This window comes from Myxocyprinus asiaticus, chromosome 11, assembly GCF_019703515.2.
Source record: "Myxocyprinus asiaticus isolate MX2 ecotype Aquarium Trade chromosome 11, UBuf_Myxa_2, whole genome shotgun sequence".
NCBI classification, from domain to species: domain Eukaryota; kingdom Metazoa; phylum Chordata; class Actinopteri; order Cypriniformes; family Catostomidae; genus Myxocyprinus; species Myxocyprinus asiaticus.
The window spans coordinates 48,252,205-48,277,928 of NC_059354.1; the positions used below are offsets into that span (position 1 = coordinate 48,252,205).

Genomic DNA, 25,724 nt, shown 5'->3' on the forward strand with positions numbered 1-25,724 from the left:
GCTTTTTCTTTGCAATTCTTCCCATAAGGCCTGCACCCCTGAGTCTTCTCTTTACTGTTGTACATGAAACTGGTTATTCCTCAAAACAATAATTGACTGATGAGTTTCTAGAGAAAGCTGTTTCTTTTTTGCCATTTTTGACCTAATATTGACCTTAAGACATGCCAGTCTATTGCATACTGTGGCAACTCAAAAACAAACACAAAGACAATGTTAAGCTTAATTTAATGAACCAAATAGCTTTCAGCTGTGTTTGATATAATGGCAAGTGATTGTCTAGTATCAAATTAGCAATTTAGCATGATTACTCAAGGATAAGGTGTTGGAGTGATGGCTGCTGTCTAGATTTGATCAAAAATGACTTTTTTCAAATAGTGATGGTGCTGTTTTTTACATCAGTAATGTCCTGACTATACTTTGTGATCAGTTGAATGCCACTTTGGTGAATTAAAGTACCAATTTCCTTCTGAAACTTCAAAATCTGTACATTATTCCAAACTTTTGGCCACCAGTGTATGTATACTGTATATATAACTTTTAGCACTGTGGATTTTTAGAAAGTAAAGTTGTTTAAAAATGTTTTACACTCTCAGTAATTTATTATTTTTCTACTAACAAATACTTCTACAAATAAATAAATAAGTTACGTGACTGTATTTCTGAAAGTCATGAAAATTCCCACCTTTGTCTTGCTGATCATTTCATTGCTAACATTTTATTCACCCTAAATACCCAGCATTAAACAGTATTTTCACACTTTTTGAATAATTTGCAAAATTACAGCTTGATCGGAAATGAAGCCCAATAAAAAAAAAAGGTGATATTTACCTGGATTTTTCTGTTTTCTTCAAACATCACTTGTCTCGTATTTCAAGCATGCTCTTCATTAAAACTCTTGTCAACTTGGTTAACAAGTACACAAACTTTTGAAAAAATCTTTCCATAAAAGACATTTGAAAAGTACCAAATATAAATTATGAAGTGAGATTTAATGTATATATATATATACAGTATACTAATACAAAGTATAGTCAGGACATTACTGATGAAAAAAAACAGAACCATCACTACTTGAAAAAAGTCTTTTTTTTTTTTTTTTGTCATTAACAATTTTTATTGATTCCAAACTTAAATCAACACAAACAACACGTGAAAACACGGAATCAACTTTTATCAAAATATGCCCCCCCACCCTCCTCCCTCCCATCACCCAACATATATCCCAGTGGTCAGACATTAAATAACAACAGACACACATATAAACAGGCAGTTCAAAGAAAATACTCGATGACATAAAAAGACTTAAAAAAATTAACCAACCAAAAAAGAAAAAAAGATTCCACATATTAATTAATTACATAAATTCCATCCTCTCCACTGCTCCTCCCCGTCAACCCTCCAGGAAGGCCAGATAAGTGCCCCACTTCCTGCCATAATCACCCAAACTGCCCAGCCGTCTATGTGACAACTCCTCAAAAGCTGCCACTCTGCCCAACTCGGTGCACCACTCATGAAATGAGGGCGCACCCGGCAACTTACATCCCCTAAGTATCACCTGCCTGCCAATCATCACGCAGGTAAGGACCCAGTTTTTTATATGTTTATTTATTATATTAATACCCACCCGAAAAAAGTCATTTTTGGTCAAATCTAGACAGGCCCCATTTCCAGCAGCCATCACTCCAACACCTTATCCTTGAGTAATCATGCTAAATTGCTAATTTGCTACTAGAAAATCACTTGCCATTATATCAAACACAGCTGAAAGCTATTTGGTTCATTAAATGAAGCTTAACATTGTCTTTGTGTTTGTTTTTGAGTTGCCACAGTATGCAATAGACTGGCATGTCTTAAGGTCAATATTAGGTCAAAAATGGCAAAAAAGTAACAGCTTTCTCTAGAAACTCATCAGTCAATCATTGTTTTGAGGAATGAAGGCTCAATGCTTGAAATCACCAAAAAACTGAAGATTTCATACAAAGGTGTACACTACAGTCTTCAAAGACAAAGGACAACTGGCTCTAACAAGGACAGAAAGAGATGTGGAAGGCCAGATGTACAACTAAACAAGAGGATAAGTACATCAGAGTCTCTAGTTTGAGAAATAGACGCCTCACATGTCCTCAGCTGACAGCTTCATTGAATTCTACCCGCTCAACACCAGTTTCATGTACAACAGTAAAGAGAAGACTCAGGGGTGCAGGCCTTATGGGAAGAATTGCAAAGAAAAAGCCACTTTTGAATCAGAAAAACAAAAAGAAAAGGTTAGAGTGGGCAAAGAAACAAAGACATTGGACAACAGATTATTGGAAAAGAGTGTTATGGATCTTAACCCCACTGAGCTTTTGTGGGATCAGCTAGACTGTAAGGTGCGTGAGAAGTGCCCGACAAGACAGCCACATCTATGGCAAGTGCTACAGGAAGTGTGGGGTGAAATGTCACCTGAGTATCTGAACAAACTGACAGCTAGAATGCCAAGGATCTGCAAAGCTCTCATTGCTGCACATGGAGGATTTCTTTTATGAGAACTTTTTGAATAGTTTAAGAAATAAAGTTTAATAGTTTATTTTTATTTTTATTGTAATAGTAATGTTTCAAATTTTTAATGTCCTGACTATACATTGTGATCAGTTGAATGCCACTTTGGTGAATAAAAGTACCAATTTCTTTCCATAAGAGCAAAATCTGTACATTATTCCAAACTTTTGGCCGCCAGTGTATATAAACTGTATGTTTGCATATACTGTGTATATATATATATATATATATATATATATATATATATATATATATATATATATATATATTTCAGGAGATATAGATAGTAGGTAGCTGAACTAAACATAAAATGACAGCACAGTTCACTTTTTTATTTTTATTTTTTATCCATCCTTTCTATTAATTCAGACCAGCTGTATTTCAGTGTGAATTAAGATGACGGGGTAGAAAAAGACAGACAGAGAGAAATAATAAAGACAGGGAAGAGAAAAATAGAGATACAGAGGGGAAACAAATCAGTGTGCTGTTTGCTATAGAAAAGGCTGATAGCATTGACCCTAATCATGATGGACAGTAGCAAAGGAGAGAGAGAAATGAAAGAGAGAGAGAGAGAGAGAGAGAGACATTAGATGGGAAGGGTATCAGAGGCAGTGTGGGATAGATGGGCTCCCTGGATCAGCTGCTCCTCTTTCCTGCTGCTCTTCAATTGCTCCTCATTCCCACAGATTAAGAGAAAATGAACGAGCCGTGGCAGCCTGTCACAGGAAAAAATATCGGCTTTTTAAAACAATCAAGAGCAATGTAGACTAGCATAGCTCTCTCTCTCTCTCTCTCTCTCTCTCTCTCTCTCTCTCTCTCTCTCTCTCTCTCTCTCTCTCTGGGAAAACACTGACTCTCTCTATCACAGTAGGGATGTAGAAGATAAAGGTCAGCTAGCTTGCATGCGCAAACTCTTTAGCCACAATGCTATGAATGTGGCTATGCATGCAGCTGCTGGGGTGTTGTTTGGGTGTTTGGGATGGTTGCTAGGTTGGGTGCTTGGTTGTATGTGAGTGGTGCTTTGCCCATGCAAAACTCCAGCTACAGTGTGTGGCGGAACGACCTGCCCCTCCCTCTCTTCATTGTTGTCCTGCCTCTGAAGGCCGTCCTTCAGCCAGGCTCATGACAGGAGTGGGCAGGAGAGAGAAGAGGCGCATAATTAATAAGCCTCATTTGGGCAGCGGGGGAATGAGGCACACCTGATGTGTGTTTAGCCTCGTTACCGCTGCCAAATAAACGTACAGCTCGCCTCTTCTTGGGAAGCCAGCTTCTATTCTCCATGTGTGTACACTGGCATCCTCACAGGCCCAGGATCAGAGCGGGGAGGGTTCGGCTGTGTTAGATGCGTCACCTGGCCCGCTCCTCGGACCCCTGGCGTGGATTTGATAAGGCGCCGGGGAGGACAGCATGCATTGCGGCCGACAGGATAGAGGCCGGGGTGCCTTCCCCTCACACCTGCCATGGGCCTGGGAAGATAGGCTGCCAAGGACAACGCCGCCCCACGTGTCATAGGCCCAGGAGGGGAGTGTGTGTGGCCGTCGGACCCCGCTCAAGCTTGGGCCATTCCATAGACACTTCCCTGACCTTCACGGAGCCCCGTTTGACCACGAGGATGCCAGATGCCCTTTTATTTTCAACACCATTCCCCCTGGACACTATTTCCCCCATTGTTGAAAATTTTTATGTTGATTAGTATTTTCAATAAACACCTCTCCGAGGCCTGACGCCACACCCACTGTGTCTGTCTCTTGCTCACCCCACCACAAATCCTGATGCATTGTGCCATGCTTTGTTCCTGGCAGGCTACTCAGCCTTACAGGCTCCATATGGTTAGGAATAGTGTGGGGTGGGATTAGAACATCTGCAGCCATCCAGGAACAAACTGAGGCACCTTTGTACAATGGGTGCCACAGATGCTTTGGTGTTGCAATGCACTTGCTATGGTGCTCTTGGTGGTTGCTAGAGTGTTGCTAAATGGTTGCTTACTGGCTAATGTCAAAAGAGCCCACCTCAAAGTCTTGAATATTATGGTCCCTAGATATGACAGCAAATATCCATGAGCAAAATATAAAAACTACTAATTTATTAATGTACAATTGCTGATTTAAAAAAAAAAAAATAAATAAACTTCCATGATAACAATAAGGATAGAAAATCATCTAGGGAATATTTAACTTTTGTGCTAGTCAAATACGGTTATACTTTTGGATCCAATAATATATTAAATATAACCAGTCAGATTACCAAAAACAGATCATCATGATTATTTCATTGTGCTAAAGGTATGGAAAATGCTGCAAGGTTTAAACATGAATATTTTGAAGGTTACAGTAAATATGTTCCATCTCTGCATCCCAGGCTAAATCTAGAGTTGTCCCCATTCTGTTTTAGTGTATCTGTTTTCAGCTGCACAGATCAATCAAGCTATCTATAGCCTCAAAGACAGAGGTTCTTAACTGGTTTTGCTTTGGACTCAGATTTTACATTGGACTTCAGGTCAAGACCCAACACAGATGGATAATAAAAATATCCTTAAAATCATACACTGAAAATGTATTAATATCACCATAAACTGCATAGCCCCAACAATATGCAAAATTAACATGACATAGGCTGATTAAGAAATTTTATGTCAACAAATGATAAGGGAAGGTCTGTCTTCTCCCTTTTAGAAGTCAATAAGCTTATTTATTTTGCTATCCTAACTATGTATGAATATGATTATATGATTAGTTGCATTTTGCATTGATTTTTGTTTTATTTGCAACCCTATCAGAACAGTGCCATAGCCAATTTTTGGGTTGCGACCCACCAGTTGAGAACCTTTGCTTTCTAAGACACACATTGGGCCTCACTTACACATTTCCACCTTTTTCCTGAACAAGAAAGTTTGTCTTCATTTTCTGGTCTCCAGTGTTTTCATTCACATTGGCAGATTATGTAATGTTTAGCATAGCAAATTTGTAAAAAAAAAAAAAATAAAAAAAATAAAATATATATATATATATATATATATGTGTGTGTATCCAAAGAGAGATTTATAAACACTCAGAATAGTGCATGAAGTGTTTGGGGAGTACTATGTCATGTTTCTCTACCAGAGCAACAACTTTCGAAATGATACTAATTTACTGTAAAACAGCTTTTTACACTAGAAAACCCTACTAGATTATCTTTCCCTCTCATCGAACTTTTCAGGGCAAGAACACTATAAGCCACTTTTATTTTTTTAAACAGCATGCAATGTTTCTGACACAATTTTAATAAATACCACAATTTCACTGACTTCTGGACAGTAATTTGATTAAATTTCAGCCGAGTGGTCAGATGCCAGTCCTCTTTTTAAGAGCTTCCGATTGCACTAGGCACAGATGAAACACAGTTTGCACTAAAATAGGGCCACATCAAACACCCTGCAGTGTTTGGAATGGTCAATTTCTTTTGCGGTTAGTGCCCATCCAGATGGGGAGTAGATCATAACAGGTTCTCTCTCACACTGTGCATTGTTTGAATTTCACACGCAGGATTAGTAACGTACCTTTCTGCCAACCTTACCTCACACCCCAGCAGATTCAACACGCCTGGACTTTGACAAGAGAGATCATCAACACGCAGTTCAATTCATTTAAACCTTGTCACATCAGTTAAATGCCTCTCTTCTTTACTGATGGCATATTATTTATAATTAATAATAATAAATGCGTATGACTGCATACATGCACAACCATATACAGGTTTGTGAGCATGCACACACATGCACAAAAAAAACTGTGCTCTTGGATTCAGTGTCTCAGAGTGATATTCTCACATTAGATATTAATTACAGCCTCTCAGATCTTTAGATACCACGCGGCTCTCACGAGACAGCTCAGCACAGAGATATAAGCTCTCAGCTCTCAAAAGAGAAACAGTCATGAGTGATCATGGCTCTGAAATACTTATGCAATTGCTATACTGTCTGAGATGTACACTGGCACCTCCAGAGTGGCTGCAGTGTGCTGGCGTTCATGATGATCCAGATCAGGTTTCTGCTTCACTGGAATCAACTCCTCCTTCTTTAAAGGAGCAGCGATTTTTTTCATGGAAAAGTATGCAAAAAATTGTTCTACTCCCTTAAAGATATTCCTGCAATAAGTGTCCTGAGATATCTCACCAGGATCTGTGACAGCTGTAGACTTTGTAAACAGCAAAACAAAAATGTGTCCACAGACAGCGGACATTGACGCTTTTCACCTGTCATTTTGCTCATTCGTTTTGCACTATTTTGCTCGTTCTCATAGTGTTGTATTTTAAGTGGATCAGTGAGGCTATGATTCATAATGTTTGTCATTTGAGGGCGCCATTGTGCCACTGTTGAATTTGACAGCCACAGGAACAAACAATGCTGCTCTTTTGCTTGGTTTTGGTCTCAAAATTATCTTTGGAGGGCGGGGTGGTTTTGGAATGAGGGGGCGTGGCTAATTTAACAGCTCAGTCTCGTGAAAGCTTCAGACCGCTAAAATTGCTAACAGCATCTTTAATATGTTCACAGTCAATGGGTGAATCTCACGAACACATGGCCAGATCACATTTAACTATAACACAATAGAAAAAAGTAAACAAATATACTTTGTAATTGTTTTGGAAATGGATTTGGTGAAATCTTATTAAAGTTGTGTTTTTTGTTTGTTTTTTGTTTGTTTGTTTGTTTGTTTGTTTGTTTGTTGGGGGGGGGGGGTTAAGTAACATATCACAAATACTTAAACTAAAAGTTTTAATTTGACACATTAGCTTCATGACAAATGTTTTGGTAGCACTTTATTTTACAGTACTATTCTACATTTACATCCTATAATTACAACCACTATAGTAATTACTAGAGACTAACTCTAAACCTAACCCCAACCCTAATATAACCCATATTAAGGAAAGTGAAATGTTATGTGAATTGTAACAGCTGAGGGGCACATTGTAACATGACCATTCTGTTAGCTTAAAATCCCCCTCTAACAACTATATCTGATCTAATTAAAAATAAATTGAAGATAAACTACAATATTATGTCAGTATAAGCCATTTATTAACTCTGCGCGCATTAAGGGGAATTATGTCAATTACATATCTGACTGCATGGACCTGCATATTTTTCTCTAATTGTTGCACATTCTAACGCAGTGTTACAATGTGCCACGTCAGCACAACTGGGATTTAAACCTGGCTTGCAGTGATGGCCCTACCTATTAAGCGACAAATGCGGCTGCACAGGGCCCCCGCGGCCACCAGGACACGCACAGCCCAGCTATGTGCACGCCAATAGTCAGAAAGAACCTGTCAAGTAAAAAAAAAAATATAACATACACTTTGAAGAAAAGATTTGGAGAGATAAGAAGCCTATGTAAATTTGAGTTTTCCAGCCTGAGGTTTCATGTAGCGACATTAGTTAGACAGTTGATTAGTTGCGTGGGGGTTCAAGTCCACCTTTGGCCAATTTCACTATTCTCCCCTTATCAATCCATATAAGCAAAGACATACAGTGGCTGTGCATGCCACCGAAAAGTCATCTATTTTTAATCAAAATGAACACAAAAGGTGTAAATAAAGTGTCTAAGGGGAGTGTATCACTGAAAGTATACGCGGTGTTCTCCTCATGATCAAGGGGCTCACTAAAGGTTGGGCAGTGCAGAGAAGGGGTGGATGGGCGCACGCATGCCTTTCCTGGTCTGGAACGCGTGGTTGGCGGCTTTTTCCAGCGGCTCGGCATCTCACAGGCCGGCGGAAAGTTAGGGTCATGGCGGCGACTCGGTTACCCGTTTGCTGGACCTGAAGAGACCACTCTCTCTAAAGTTGCGCTTGGCATTTAAACACAGCATTGATGAGGTACCATTACATGCCACATCAGGTGTGTTTCTTCCCATTGCCAGCGATGTAGTTAAGTTGTGTCACAATACTTATACTACATACACTGATGTCCTTAGATTATATACTGTTTTATTATATACCAGGCAGTGGTGGAGCTAGGGGGTGGCCAGGGGTGGCCGTGGCCTCCATGGACCGAAGCCTGGCCACCGCATTGGCAACCCCACTCGCAACTGCCGTTTTGGTCATTTTTCTTTTGTCTTGGGCACAATTTAGTTTTTTAGAGGTGGAACCGTCTCTGTACAACTGCAACACATGGGATACTTTACATGTGCGCACACCAAGGTCACCGCACCTCCCTGTTCTGGGTGTCACTGTCTCCACTCCCCTCTATTTTGTATAGCTATTGTTGCTGTTTTTAATTTTAAAACAAATGTAGGCCTACTTATCACACAGTAGATAATAAATAAACCTGTTTTAAATGAGTTTTGCAAAATAATTCTTTAAGAAAATTTAAGTAAAAAATACAAATTTAAAAATAGAGTACTGTATAATAATAATAATAATAATAATAATAAAATTATAATAAAATCCTATAAAAACCTTATAATTAGCAGACTGTATAAATGTCATATCAGTAACCTAATGTGTCAACTGTACTATCTTTTGCAGTACCAGTAGTGACCTGTCCATGGTCCTGAAATGGTCCTGAAGAACAGCCCTCCCCAACATTCCGGTTCGAAATGACTAACACAGCCCTATATTTTCTAAACCCTACATACTTAAACCTTGCCAGCATGATGCGAATTTACTGAATGGGCTTCTCCGCTGCTTTGCGGGCGTTTGCATTAATCCATACATGGCCTACTGATTTCAAGCTAATCTCAAACCCGGGCTGAATGCGGCTTTAACAGTGCTTAAAAAAGAAAGAGAGATGGACATAAAGAAAAAGCAGAATGGAGAGCTTGTCTTACTGAAACATCTGTCCCAGTATTTCAGTGAAGGCTGAAAACCCATCTGCTCCATTGAGAAAAAAAAAAAAAAAAAAAAAAAAACAAGTGGACGGACAGCATTGAAATGCAAACAGCAACTACAACAACAAAACCCTCTTGACGGCTGGACCCGCTGCTCTTTTCCCAAAACGTCCTGTCACATTTCGTCGGTCTGTTTGTCTTTTTGCTAAAAGTAGGCTGTGCTATTGTTAAACAGAAACATTAATATCGCACTAGTTACTTGAGGAAATACATTTGTTGAAATTAAAATTAACATAGCCCATGAAGAAAGGGACAATGACCCTAAAATGCAATACGTTTGATGAATTTCCTGCTTCCGACAAGTATCGAGTGAGCCCATGCAATCACTATTTCTGTAAGTGAGAGTCCAGGGACCATTGGGAGAACCGGGACTTTTCCCGGTGGGTCGGCCGCGAAACGGAGCCGAACGGGCGGCGATAAGCTGAAACGGGACACCTCGTTATGCCGAACGGGCCGCAACTGGCTGAAGAGGGCCGCAAATCGGCGCCGCGATATGCAGAAAAGGACAGTGACAAACCATTAATATTTTTTTACCTCCTTTGAGGGAGTTCAGACCTTAATTGTGACCCCCCTGAATTTCCCATTAATTTGCACCCTGCATTAGCTAATAAGTTAGCTAAAACGTTTTATTTCTGTATCATAAACTAATGCATTTTCTATTGTCTTATCGGATTTAATGTAGGCCTACGCAATGTTTTCTTGGAGTATACTAATCGTGGAAAAACGGCCAAGTGCGCTGTGTCATGAGAGCAATAACTCTGCCCCCTTTACGTAGGCTATCATCGAGGAAACGAGAGCCGAAGTGCCTAAATCTGCGCTGGGGTGATTTTTGTTCTAGCCCGGAGTGACGGAGCTCAGCTAAAAGCCCCTAGAGGCGGATCCCATCTACAGTCTTCCATTCGCGTTCAGCACCACCACAAGACTTTATACACATCTGCGGACAGCGATGCTTCTCCAACCGAATCTCATCCGAGTCGTGCTCGTCACCGATTCCTCTCGGTGTCGGTTTCGAGGAGTTCAGCCAAGGTTTCTCACGCGAGTGACTACAGCCACCGTATTTGAGTTAACAAAAGGTCACTGAAAGTGGAGAATTCGGGCTTTATAAAGGACAAAGAGGCTGTTGTTCAGATGCAGTGCTAACTTTGAGGGGTTCAAGCAGCGAAAGCGTATTTTTTTTTTTTTTTTTTTTCTCGAACAGCTGAAGATTGTTTTGATCATGCCTGTGCGGAGAGGTCATGTCGCTCCTCAAAATACCTTTCTTGGAATAATAATTCGGAAATTCGAGGGACAAAGTAAGTATTGCAAATGGAACATATGCTTGTTTTTTGTTCTCCAGTATGATTTAGATGATGAAAGTGCAACGCAGGAAGCTTGTGTAGTATAGGCTTGAGCATTTAGAAAAAGTAAACAATTGTTTTTCCTTTTCTTTTATGTTGAGCGCTTTCCTTCTCCAGCTTTGTGCCTATACTCGACTATTGTTTTATATAAGGGTTTTACACACTTTTGCCAATTAGGAAACAATTACATAAAAGTCTAAATAACCGAACTGTGATCTTAATAATATTAGGTATGGGATATATTTTTTTTTATTTTATTTTTTTTTATTTTTATTTTTTTTTAAATGAAGCATTATCGTGGCAACAGGAAAATTACATGCACAAAAACACAAAGGCTTTCCTGAGAATGGACAACATCAGCTGGGAAAAAAGAGACTGCATGGCAGATGAAAGTCAGGAGTCTTTCAGCACTGTGTCTTTCATCACTAATGTTTACAGTGCACTTACATCTGTCAAATGGCCATGTTTATGCACACAGCAGCATTATACCGTTGAAATTTATGAATGACAACATACTCTGCCCATAATGGCTATTCAGATACATGGTGCGACCATGAAGGCTATAACTAAACATTACATACATGCGTGGTAAATTCTCGAATGCTTTAAGGTATTAAAAAAAATGTATGGCATTTAAGTTTTTGATATCATAATTTTTTCATGCTTATTAAATATTGGAAAATAAAAACTGGAAATTAAAAATGTGAAATAAATACACATTAAAACTAATATTAAATAATCTAAATATAATAGAACTATATATATATATATATATATACTTTGCATTTCTTTTTTCACTAAAACCGCAACACAACACTTACACTACCGGTCAAAAGTTTTGAAACACTTACTCATTCTTTATTATAATGTTTTTCACATTTAAGAATAATAGTAAAGTCATCAAAACTATGGAATAACATAAATGGAACTATGGGAATTATGTTGTGAGTAAACAAATTCCAAAATAAATCAAAACTGTGTTATATTTGAGCATCTTCAAAGTAGTCACCCTTTGCCTAGAATTTGCAGACATGTACTCTTGACATTTTCTCAACCAACTTCTTGAGGTATCACCCTGGGATGCTTTTTAAACAGTATTGAAGGAGTTCCCATCTATGTTGGGCACTTATTGGCTGCTTTTCTTTATTATTTGGTCCAAGTCATCAATTTCAAAAAAAAAAAAAAAAAAAATTTGTTTTTATTACATTTTAGTTTTATAATGAAATAAATTAATATGGTACACAATTATATTTTTGTCCACAAAACTAATTTCAAACATTTAAGCATACGCCTCGGATCAAAAGATTTTTAAGATCATGAGAAACATTTCAGTCAAGTGTTTCAAAAGTTTTGACCGGTAGTGTAATTCGCTTGTAAATAGCAACAATAAGACTCTCAAAAATGTTTTATCTATTCAAAGTCACAGTATAGACTGTTATATTTCTTATATACTTTCTAACATCATAAACAGCAGACGTGAACAACATCAAACTTATATCTGAATATGGTTATATTTGCACTAGCAAATCTTTCCATAATATAAAATAAATCACAAATGTGATCTCTTTAATATCTCAAATGTTTCTTCTAGATTATATAGATTATATGATTATGCTCAGTTTTTTCCAAGTTACCAATGTCTGCGTCAGAGATCTCAATATCAGTCTAAACTCCATCAAGACCAAATTATCTATACTATTCACATTCATATTTATAGCTCTGTACTCTTACTGTATTTTAACAATTGTCTAATTTGTATCTACAGTATTTCTTCTAATGAATTTTAGAAGAAACATCAGAGACAGAGCTGATACTTCAAAGCAACATAACTTAATCAAGTCTCCTGAGCTATGACATGCATATTGCCATACAAACCAAACACACATCCTATAGAATACTACTACTATAATGAATGTTGTTTTTTGTTTGTTTATCCAGACAGGAAGTTTATTATAGCTAATGCCCGGGTGCAGAACTGTGCAATTATTTACTGTAACGATGGATTCTGCGAGATGACGGGATTCTCGAGAGCTGACGTCATGCAGAAACCTTGTACATGCGACTTCCTGCATGGCGAGCAAACCGCGAGACATGCGATCGCCCAGGTGGCCCAGGCTCTCCTGGGGTCAGAAGAACGGAAAGTGATGATCACGTACCACCGCAAGGATGGTGAGTCTAACCCAACTGGCTTTCCTGTTGGGTCAATGTTACCGGTCTATGTAAATCAACACTGGAGGTAGTCCAGAAAAGACAGAGAGACATAGACAGAAAGGCTGTGTTTCAAAACCTAGTGAGCTACCTTACTGCCTATGGCCTACATAGGAAGCTGCCTTGTAAGGGGCCGTCAACACAGACACATTCTTGTGTTAAAATGGCTAGATGGAGTGCAATGGAACTGAACAGAAAGTGCCTTCTCTTTAAAGGATACATGCATGCAGCCTAGGCCACATCCACTCTAAGTCTAAAACCTCAATTTTCATTTTCCTAAAGTCATCTTTTTTAAAGGATGTGGTGATGGAGAGAATTTTTTGAAAGCCTCCGTTTTTGGCGGAGGAAAAGGTCGCTCTAAGGTGGATGAGAGGTGTAAACGTAACAAAAATTTCAAACGAAAACATACTGATGTGGACATGGCCTTAGAATTTGGACAAAATTCTAAGATATTTTAGAATTAATCCTAGCATCTTAGGCCATTCTCACATGAATATTTTTGGGGTCTTTTACTGTGCCTCTCATCCACATACTGTAAGAACGGCGTTTTCTTCAACCGAAAACAAAGAGTTTAGAAAATCCTCTCTAGTACCACATATTTTGGTAAACAATGATGTCACAACATGAAAGTTTAAAACCGAAAACGAATTAGCGTGGACATGGCCTTAGAAGGCTTTTGGAACAGCTTTCATGTTGGGAGCACATCTATGATACCTTAAAATGCTTTCTAAGTAGGCAGCTCACTACTGAAGAAACAAGAATAGTATGTCGCTGGATAATTTTTCTGTTCTTTATTTTTTTTTTTACATGCATTCTCTCTCTCTCTCTCTCTCTCTCTCTCTCTCTCTCTCTCTCTCTCTCTCAGTCATATTCTTGTTCTTATTTCATTCTGTCTCTCTCTCGACGTTGCTCCAATATCACAGGCATCTCATTTGGTAGGGAGGAAGGCTGATTTCAGCTGAAGTGTGCAGTCAAGCAGACTCTATAATGTGGGCATCATTACACCCGCCTAGAGCTACTCAGTCAAATTTAGCCCTCAGCCCGTCCAATCCCTTCAAACACAGGATTAAAGAAAAACACATGTGAGTTTCTGCTGTTAGAACAGTCTCTGCTTCCCATCTCTTCATGGTAGCAGCGTTTAAACAGTTACACAGGAAGATACTCTACTAATGAGCCCTTCTGTGTGTGTTAGATTAGCCATGAGGTATCCATGTCTCTCTACGGTGTTGTTCCATTGGCACACATTATGCTCTAACAATGGAATATTTTTTCCATTAGATTTTCGAAATATAAAATCTCAATGAACAAAAACACAAGGAAAATGGTTTGAAAAAGTTTGGGAAATGTTGCCATGTTGGAGTTTTTTTATTTATTTTTTTTAAAGCATTTCTCTTCTGATTACAATACGTTTATGTTTCTTTTATTAATTGATACATGTGCACCTTTGGAACACCGACATAATCAAATTGAGTGAGAAATTTGTGGTGATTGCTAAGGCAAGCATCACTATTACTATAGTTCATAGATTTTTGTTGCTCTTACTATTGCTATTCAGCTCAGGGATTTGAAAAAACTCTAAACAACAACAACTATTAAACTTAGGCTCTTAACTAGACACGAATTAAACCTCAAATCATGCGGCTTCTTGAGGAGAGGTGTGCTATTACATTTCTAATTGAATTCCACATGGTGTATGATAAAACGGGTGAAAAAATTCCATAGACTTACATTGAAGGAGGGATGCAGAGTCATACCAGACTATCAAAGAGACTTGGGAGTGGGCTTTTTTGGATTGGATCAGTAAGCAACCACTTTGAAACTGCTCAAAACGCCCTAGCAACCACCTAGCAACACACTGGCAACCATCCACAACTGCTAGAGCCAGTACTGTATTCTTTTCATTTTCATAGCATAGAACATACCTGTGTGTATTTCGTCTGAACGACTACTTATGCATAAATACAATCATAACATTATAAATACGTTCAAACATATAAATAACTGCAATGAGATAAATGATGCCATTATCCATAAAAACTTCAATGATCTCAATTTACTGCAAAACTTTAAATTGTTTAAATTGTGCTGTGTTAATTTGATGTTATTGTAAATTGGTACTGTCTCATCACTGTCACGACTGCTATGTTGATCGGAACTGCACCCAAGAATTTCACACACCATTGCACTTGTGTTTATGGCTGTGTGACAATAAAGTGATTTGATTTTGATTTGAAACTTTGTTAGACACTGTTGATTTGTGTTTCTATTCACCTTTTAAAAGATGCAGCAAGAATTCTAGATGTCATATAAATCTTACCTGTATGGTTAAACCATGGAAAACATGTAGGAGAGAAAATCAGAAAATCAAAAACATATTATCGGTTACTGTAAAAACTGCCCTTTAAATTCCATCATGCAATTTTTTTTTGTAGTTGAAAACAGTTATTACAGTTATTATCTGATGCTAGTTGCACAGAAATGACACACGTTCCTTTAATACTGCACAGGTTAATTATTCTACACTGCAAAAAATGTCTGTCATTTTAATGATAAAAGAATGTAAAAATACTACAGTAAAATCTTTTGTAAAAAAAATTACGTTAATTGGTAAACAGGTTAACCATAAGCAGTATATAACCATATACCTTAACATACATTAGAAAATATAATATAGTATTTAACCAGACAATACATGTAATTTTACAGTAAAATATTGTAAAAAAATAAAATAAAAAATTATGTATAAATTATGATTTTACTGTAATATTAACAGCAAAAATACAATTATTTTCAACAATATAAACGTGAACTTTTACGGTAAACTATTTTTACATTTACAGCAAAAAACAATAATTCGGTATTCCCAGAAGTTCATGAGTGACTAATCACATTTACTTATATTTTATTGGAATAGTTTCTTTTTTAATATCAGTTATGTACATTGGGGTGTTTTGTGTTATATTTTATGCAGTTTAGTTAATGTTTATCACATTATTTTAGTGTCACTTGTGTTACCCTGATGGTGCATATATCTTACCGTACATTTCACATATTTATTGTATTTTATTAATTTTTTTACAGTGTATAAGCGTTTTTTACATGGTGTAAAGATGTTTTTATTTTTTATTTAGATTTTTTTATAGATACAATACTAAAGGTACATACTATGGGGAATTATAAGGCAATGGTTATTCCTGCTCACACTAAAGGCCTATAACAATGAACTACAGCTGGGGAATATGTATGCATATAATAAAGCTATTGTTCAGGAGCAATCGCACACCTTTGCAGTTTCAGCTGAGTATTTAATAGCACCTGGTGTTGGGTGAAGAAAAGGGATATAAGCAGCTATTTCCCCTGTACCTAGATATTATTAAGCAGCTTTAACTAGCATAAAAGTGTGCCAGAAAGCAGACTGAATCTCATTAACGAATCATTAGAGGTTCGGTTTAAAGAGTGCTATCAAGCCGAGAGTGAAATTTGACACCCTGTACACACGGGCTAACAATACATCATATCGACTGAGTATCAGAGAGCAACTCAGCTCACCTGAGACATCAGCTTGTGCCAGGAACCTTGTGGTGGCTATTCATCAAAGGATATGAATTATAAAGAAGGTGTAATTAAATGTGAGATAGATAAAGCTCTATGAAGACATCCTGGAATCCTGTTTAGAAGGAGGAGCAATTTTAAAATGAACCAATCAGGATCTACTGTATTATGGGTTTGTTTTTGTGATAAATTTCAAGTGATACACAAATTGCTTCTTTTTTTGGGGGATTTTTCCCCTTTTTCTCCCAATTTGGAATGCCCAATTCCCAATGCACTCTAAGTCCTCATGGTTGCATAGTGATTTGCCCCAGTCCGGGTGGCGGAGGACAAATCCCAGTTGCCTCCGCGTCTGAGATAGTCAATCTGCGCATCTTATCACGTGACTTGTTGAGCGCGTTGCCACGGAGACATAGCAACTCAATTCATCCGCGCTCAATTCACCATGCGCCCCACCGAGATCAAACCACATTACAGTGACCACGAGGAGGTTACCCCATGTGACTCTACCCTCCCTAGCAACCGGGCCAATTTGGTTGCTTAGGAGACCTGGCTGGAGTCACTCAGCACACCCTGGGATTTGAACTAGTGAACTAGCGAACTCCAGGGGTGGTAGCCTGCGTATTTTTCCACTGAGCTACCCAGGCCCCCAACACAAATTGCTGTCTTAAAGATCTAATTATTTTGGTGGTATAACCAAAATCATCTTTATATCCCAGTATGAGTAATTCTATATCACAGTAACACTATAGGCCTATATCACGATATAGTTATTTTTGCTGGAATGCGAGTGCAATCAAACTGCACAGTACCTTGACTGAAAGTGCGCTGCACTTGCGATGCAAAGGACCAGATTACGAGTCCTAAATAGTGTGCAAGTCGACATGTGAGCCAAAAGTATCAAAGAAACAGGACAAAATAACGTGGTTGCTACAGCTATTGTGAAGTCCACCTAATGGGGACAAAAATAAGACATTTCTTCTGTCACATTACATACTAGACACTACCTTCGTGAAAATCCCTAGACGACGTGTTGAAGAGGGAAGATTTCTTGTAAGACTTCACTCTCTGAAACTACACCTACAGCCTTCTGAATACTATTTTAACAAGGTTGCAAGTAGCTTTCAACAAATCGATTTGCAATCCCTAAGTCACTGTGGAAGTAAATCAGTGTGGATCTGCAGGCCCAGACTCATTCAGACACCTTTTATGCAATGACAACACAATCATCATGGTCGCACTACAAAGCTGTCATGACCTCTGGTAAAGAGGGCTTTTTTAGTACTTCCAGGGCACAGTGTGTATGAAGAGGTTTGTGTGTAATGGGCTCTGATGTCAGATCACTGTTGTCGAGCATATGGAGATGTCAGATCATGGTCGCACTTAATGGAATCGGTACACCGGTGCACGCTGACACCTCACTGTAAGCTCATGATGGATTACAGCGTTCATGCAAAGCTGATGAGCCATTGATTTATTTGTTTATTTATTTCATTACACTAGCTGGGTTATGTCATTCCTGAACAGAGTCAGGTTTATAAACTAGTTTGGCTTTGATCTTCACAGACTGATTTCAAGGATTGTGAATTTTGTTTGATTTTGGTTGAATGTGGCGCTAAAAGCGAGTTGTTCTCCCAAATAGATGAGTTTTTTTAAGGTTAATGCTTATGTTAATGTTAATGCTTTTCAGTTTTAAATCAACAAAACTGACCTTCCTACCCAAAAACCAAGAGTATGTGAGATAAAAAGCGCAATTGCTGAAGCAACCATGACATTTTTGGCTCACGTGTCAACTTGCATGCTCTTTAGGACTCGTACCCTGGTCCTTTGCATCACAAGTGCTATACTCTATCAGTTGAGCTACTGCGCAATTTGATCACACTCAAACAAGCTTGTAAATATACTTAGTTATGCCATGCAAACATTAAAATGTATCGCCTTACAAGTCATGCAGTATAATAAAAGTGTTTAGTCATAAAATAACATTGTCTGAGGAACAGGGCGAAAAGTCAGTGTTTTTTGAAATAATAATATATGTTGTTGTTGTAGCAGCTCTAGTGTTCAGAAATGAGATATGTGAAGCCCTTATTAAGAGTAACGTCTCGGTTATGTACGTAACCTCGGTTCCCTGAGATGAAGGGAACAAAACATGCATTTGCTAATGCATATGGGGAGTGTCCTTCCACACAACATAGTTAAAACCTCTCTACAATAACGGCAATATTCTAATTTTGGCTATGGTGTTTGAGTCCCGCCCTTTTAGGCGTGAAGCTGTTCACTATAAAAGCAGGCGCGCAAACACGATTCCTCAGAATTTTCTGACTGAGGGACAAGGAGCGCATTGCTTGCATCTTAAAAGAACTCTGAGTCTTGTAGTGCAGCCAGCGTTCGCAATGTCTTGTTCCCTTCGTCTCAGGGAACCGAGGTTTTGTACATAACTGAGACATTCCCATACGACTCAGTACACTTTACATCGTGTTTGCCAAAGCATATGGGGAACATAATCCCATCACGCTGCACTACGCGACGTATGTGTGTAGCGCCCGCACAGGGCATAACAAATGCAAGGATTGTTCCTCATCCGAATTAAATGGAGGAGAGAAGAAGGCTTGAAGGTGAACCACCTGCGCTCTGAAGGGCGTGGTTAGAACCTTAGGCACATAGCCTTTTCTGGGTTTGACAGTGGCTTTGAAAGACCGGGGCCAAACTCCAGTCATGAATTGTCAGTTGATAGTGCATGTAAGTCATCGACCCGTTTTACTGAGGCCAGAGCCAGCAGTAGTTCATTCTTAATGGAGAGCATGCGCAAATCAACAGAGTCCAAAGGCTCGAAGGGGGGCCCTGTGAGCGCTTTTAGGGCCAAAGTTAGGTCCCAAGTCAGGACTGTAGCCAGCCAAGGTGGATTTAATTGTCTTGCTCCTCTAAGGAACTTTATGATTAAACCATGTTTGCCTATAGTGGTGGCTTCAGATGTATGATACACAGATATAGTCACCACATAAACTTTGAGCATTGACAGAGTGAGTCCTGCGTCTAATCGCTCTTGAAGAAATATGAGAATTTCATATATGGGGCAGTTTCCTGGGTCTTTCCCATGTGAAAGACACCAATCAGTGAACACATTCCATTTTAGCGTGTAGAGGCGTCTCATGGATGGCGTTCTGGTCTGAAAAATGGTGTTCATGACTGAATGTGTCAGTTCTGGCATGTTTAGTGCGCTCCATTCAAAGGCCACATGTGTAGGCTTCGCAGCTCTGGCTGGGGATGCCAAACTGTGCCTTGTGTTTGAGAGAGAAGATATTTCTTCAGCGGTATTTCCCATGGAGTCCCGTCCAGTATTTCTACCATCTCCAGAAACTAGTAGTGATTAGGCCATTTCGGCGCAATTAACAGAACTGTTTCCATGTCCACTTGGACTTTGCTGATCACAGAATGGAGGCACAATGGGGGAAGTGCATACTTGCGTTTCACTGGCCATACGTGGGCCAGCGCGACATGGCAACATATATACTGTTGTGTTGTCCAAACGAATCAGACTGTGGTGATTCACAATATCAGAATGAAAAGCTCTCAAAGCTAGAAAGGCAGCCAGTAGCGCTTGACAGTTGACATGTCATGGCCGTTTCGCACATGTTTCCAGGAGTCGAAATTCGGGCGTCCATTACACACCACTCCCCAATCTGTGTTGGATGCATTTGTGGTCAGCACTTTCTTTCTGAAACTTAACCCAACATAACACCCTGTTGGTAGAAGGCTGGCGCTGTCCATGGTGCTAGAGCAGCCAGACAGTGGCGAGTTACTGCAATGCACATGAAAATTAAATGACTTCAGTGGAAATGTTTTTCAGTTTGAACTGAAACAGACACCAAAGAATGGTCTGTATGCACTCGTTCATGAGGTGTGCAGGCATGACCTCCTAAAAAGGAGATTTACAGGCTGGGAAAAAGTGTGCTTTTCGCTCAGTTGACATTTGACCAGATTTTTTATATGGTGAAGAAGCAAGTCTCTGTGTTCGCTCAGCAGTGCCTCTGATTGGCTAGTAATTACCAATCGCTGAGGTAATTCAAAACACACACACACCATTAATTTTCATTGGGGTGAGCGCCGCATCGATACATTTCAAGAATGTGCGGGAAGCCAGAGACAGACTGAAATGAAGGACTTTAAATCGAACGTGAATTTAAAAAGCTGCATGTAACGTGTGCAATTGGTACATGAAGTACGCGTCCTTCAGATCTATTGATGCAAATCAGTCCTGAGGACGGATGTGCGATAAGATCTGTTTCTGAGTTAACATTTTGAATGAGCACGTCACGAGCGTGCGATTCAAGCATCTCAGAACTAGAATGGGCCGAAGCCCGCCATCCTTCTCCAGAATGAGGAAATAACAGCTGTAAATCCCGCTGTGTATGTCGCAGTCGGTGCACGCAACACCGGCATATCGTGTGGTCAGATCACAGATTGTGCTCGATCGTTGTAAATACCAGCTCTGACACGCCCGTGAGGACTTGCCACGCATTCGCGCAGCGGGACAGCAGGCTTATTAATTCATATGAAACAACCTCTATCATGTTCTTTGCGAGAAGATTGTGTATTTCGGCTTGTAACACCGCCGCATCTTCGGAAGGAACTGTGGAAGACAGAACACCATTGAAACGGGGCAGCCGACGTGCAAACTGGATCATATAATCAAGTTTGATTGTTTTTTAGCTCCCAGTTGGAATGCCAGTAAGAGCACGCCGCGCATCTGCGTAAGAGGACAGAAGGCAATTTGCTATGTTCATAACATGATATAATGCGCCGCTCACCGTTGGGAAGCGGTTGCACATAATGTGAGGCTTTGAAGAGGGAAAGCTCTTTATTGAAAAAATGTTAGCGTCTCGTGCATGTGCAATGAGCGCTGTAATCTTTTTGCAATCTTTGTAATTCATTACAAGATATAATGCACCGCTCACCATTGGGAAGCGGTTGTGCAAAATATGTGGGTTTGAAGTGGGAAAGCCCTTTATTGAAAAATTGTGAGTGTCTCGTGCGAGTGCTGTACTCTTTTTACAATCTTTGTATGTTCATTCATGATGTAATGCACTGCTCACCATTGGGAAGTGGTTGTGCATAATGTGCAAACTTTATTGCATGTGATTAATGTGAGATGCAGAAAACAACATATTGAACAACATTTTGAACACCAATATTCCTTTACCGACAAACAGCAGTGGGGAAGAGGGGAACAGTATTGTGTGTTAGGAATGCTTTGCTGCGCGGGGGGTGGGGGGGAGGGTTCCCATCTGTGCAGGGCTTGTGCTGAGGTGGCTGCCTTCGTTTGGGCCACGGCTTGCATGGCTTTACCAGCAGCTCAGCGGCGATATTTGGTGGCGCTGAGGCAGCTGGTGTGGGGTTTTTATCCAGGCGCTGGACTGAGACAGTGCAGGAGTGAGCCAGTTGTGATGAAGTTCTGCTCCGTTTTGGCAGAAAATGTCTCAAAGCTTGTGAGCATTGCTGAGTAGTGACGTAACACTCAGCAATTCTATTCACAGAGCCTCCAAAAAGGCCGGCTGGAGACACCGGAGAATCAAATGGAGAAGCTTTTCCCATGTCACGCATTTCTGTGAGTTCCACACCCTGCTACTTGCTGGGCAGAGATGCGCTGCTACTGCCTCTTTCAGTGGGGGTAGTTGGCCATAACTGTTTTCTTCACTGTGATCCACATTAGAGAGAATGTAATCGCTACGCGGGCGAGCTGAATAGGGCGCACGCCAGGATTTTGACAGTTCGTTATGAACTCCAGGAAAGAATGGGGCAGGAACCATTCATAAAAGCAAGATTGCTTAGGTTCATCTGGCGGAGACCACTCGATATTGAGCTCTTCGACCGCCCTTGAAAGGACACGTAGCATCTCCTTGTCAGTGGTACATACATGGTTCTCGCCCTCGCTGGGGGAAGGGGCAGTAGCGTCATCCGCTGACCACTCGCCTGATGCAGCGAGAGACATGACATCATCATCATCCCTAGCATCAGAACTGCCGAACGAGACGAGGCCATGCACACCTGCGGAGGGCCGGAGCTCATCACGCACATAATGTCCGATACATATAATGGAGATTGAGGGGCTCTCAGGGCAAGTGCCGGCACCAGGATCACCTCAAATTCATCCTGCTCGACCTCGTGGCCCTGCCATGCCTACTCGTGTGATCCCTCAGCTTTTATAGTGAACAGCTTCGCGCCTAAAAGGATGGGACTCAAACACCATAGAAAATATTAGAATATTGGCATTACTGCAGAGAGGTTTCAACAAGGTTGTGTGGAAGGACACTCCCCATATGCGTTAGCAAACGCAATGTCAAGTGTACTGAGTCGTAAAGGAACTGGGATCCACACTAGTCAATTCTGCACTCATATAGTTAGACGGAGCACAAACAGTGATATTCCTGCATGGCAGATGAGTCTCTGTGCTCTGGGCTTCTCTTCCACTTAGTAAAAAAATATAAACCTCTTATACATATGTGATGAGCTGTCAAAGCAAGCAATGATAAAGCAAACTTAACAGACACAGCAGTTCTGCGCAGTTCTGTGGAGTTTTTCTTTTGAGAGCCATAAAGCTATTTATTATCATGTTGTGCCATACCATACAGTCAAGTATTGTTTTATTTTGTGATAATTAAGAAGAAATCCGAGATATTTCTCATCACAGGCCTAGATGTAAGGAATGGATTTTTGTGAACCTGCTATTTATCAGGACTGCAAAAGATCATTTATTCAACTGATTATTAAAAACTGTATTTAAATTATTAATGTAGTTAATGCAGTTTCTCAATTTCACATTGTTTTGATTTCAAAAACTTACACATATTTCTTTTATTTTTTTATTATTTTTATTTTATTGACCCCTTATGTTGTGTTCTGGTCATTTTGTTTTACTTAATCCAATTGATATACAATTCCTTGACTTTGTTCACATATGGTATCTGAAAAAAACACACAAAATGACAATTTTCTTAATTTTTTTTTTTTGGTTTTATTTCACTTTGTTCCACTTGTTGTGGTCCCTGTCAAAGATAACTGTCCATTGGAAATTAATGGATTAGACTACAAAATACAGAAATATTAAGTGTTCAGGAGCATCCTAATCCTTTAGTTGAGAACAGATGTGGATGTGTGTTTGCAAACACAATGTTCTTGGACATGTGCACACACAACACACACACACACACTCACACACACACACACACACACACACACACACACAAACTTGTTTTTATATCATTGTGGGAACTCTCCATAGACTTCCATGCATTTTATGGATTTTATACAGATCTAATGATAATTTCTATCCCCTAATCCAAACCCTACTCATGCATTTTTACATTTTAAAAAATAGCATAATTTAATATGTTTACTAAGCCATTTCCCTCATTGGGACCACTGGCTGGGCCTCACAAGGTAGGTGATCTCAGGTTTTCCTATCCTTGTGGGGACATTTGGTCATGTACACACACACCACAATGTGTGTTGAGTGCCCTCTTGTGCATTGTCTTTCCGTGAACAGTACACTCTTTGAGGAATATTTCAAGATCTACTTATCATATTATATTGTATTTGGGCTTGTATATATCAGGATAGTCTGCTGTAAGTTTCGATATGTCATTGTCTATGTTACATGTATGTTTCAGGAAGTAATTAGGAAAAACATGACAAAAAGCCACTCCTGTTTATTATATTTATGTGTGTCAGTGGGAATTTTATACACTAATACTCACTGCAGTTTGGCACTCTGAGTGAAACAAATTTTTAAAAAGTTATTGCCATCCAGAACATTATTATCATATTAGCAAAATCTAATATTGTTCGACCTCTAATTCATATGCATTGAAATTGAGTCTCACGCATTTTAAACTTGCAGACCCTGTTTTGCTGATAAGCAGTGGTAAGGCCTTGTTGAATGTGTATTCAAGTCTCTTTAAGTAAAAGAATCTGTGATACATGATTGCTTCAACCTAGTCATAGAATAAACATTACTATACTTACATTTTTGCAAACTGAGTTTAACGTGCTGCGTTCAACGTTTCTCCGCAGTTTTCTGGTGATGTAAACACTAGAGGTGCTACAACAACAGTGTGTTTTATTCACTTTCACACAAATCATGAGTACAATGGCTGATTATGACTTTATGAACACTTAATTTTCACATTTCCTTTTAGGACACTATCGGTTAGGTTTAGGTGTTGGTTAAGAGTAAGTACACTACTGGTTATGTTTAGGTTAAAGTTTTTGATTAGGAAGGTACTCATTAAAACTGCCATCTAATATTTACCTTAAAAACCTTGTCTGATTAAGTCACTATTTCACTCACTTTTGGCACTGGAAATTTCACTTGGAAACTGCAGCAAAATATGTAATGAAGCACGTAATTTTGTTTTGCAACATGTTGCCACAGCAACATAATTTTTGTGAGATCAGGCTGGATCTATTTTAAGATTGTGTGGTATGGACATATGTTATGGACATATTTTGTTCAGGTCCGAAATAGGTTTTAAAAAGTTGATTTAAAAAGCAACCCAGTATTACCAATAGTCTCCTGAGCTATGAAAACAACATCTTCGAAAATTAGCTTGGCCATGCTGGGAGACTAGCTAGACCAGCTGAAACTGGCTAAGACCACCAAACCAACCAAGGCTGGTGTAAGCATATCCCCCCCCCAACTCCATACTCAACCTCCACACAAACAACATGTGCTTGTCATATACCAGAGAGGTCACAGTCATTCACTGTGTCTTCATCACACGTTTGCTCCAGAGTGAACAATGTCAAAGCATTTGTCAGATCTGTTAAAGTAGCTGCTTGTGGGCGCCCTGTAAACTCACGTGTCTTTCAAAGGACAAAAGTTGACACTGATCAAGCGTGCCAGATCTAAAGAGATAATGAGGCCGTTGCAGCTCTGCTGCCGCAGGATCCAAGCCATGTGGCAAGTGAGGGTGCTGGGTTTCCTTCTCTCTTCCACAGCTGAAAGCTGATGGATAAACTAGGGGGCTCTAGAGGTACGGTGTAACAGCAATTGCAGGATGGTTACTCCTGAAAGGCCAGAATGCATTATTAAAGGACCGCCACCTCTTTGGTTACTCCTGCATCTGTAATGAAATGGTGCCATGTGTTTGGCTGAGTCTGAGACAAGGGTGTCTGGCAAGAGAGCGTGAGCCCATCAGCCAATCAGAATGAAGCCATGAGAGTT

The 25,724-nt window shown here is 39.6% G+C and overlaps 1 protein-coding gene across 1 annotated transcript in view; it reads left to right on the forward strand.

Moving 5' to 3' along the window:
* The first annotated feature begins 10,410 nt into the window (after positions 1-10,410).
* Positions 10,411-25,724, forward strand: part of LOC127448221 (potassium voltage-gated channel subfamily H member 7-like) — a 134,087-nt gene continuing 118,773 nt past the window's right edge. The window contains exons 1-2 of the mRNA XM_051710596.1: positions 10,411-10,699; positions 12,683-12,913. Of these exons, the coding sequence (XP_051566556.1) occupies positions 10,624-10,699; positions 12,683-12,913 (307 nt within the window). The 5' untranslated portion in view covers positions 10,411-10,623. The remainder of the gene's footprint in view (positions 10,700-12,682; positions 12,914-25,724) is intronic.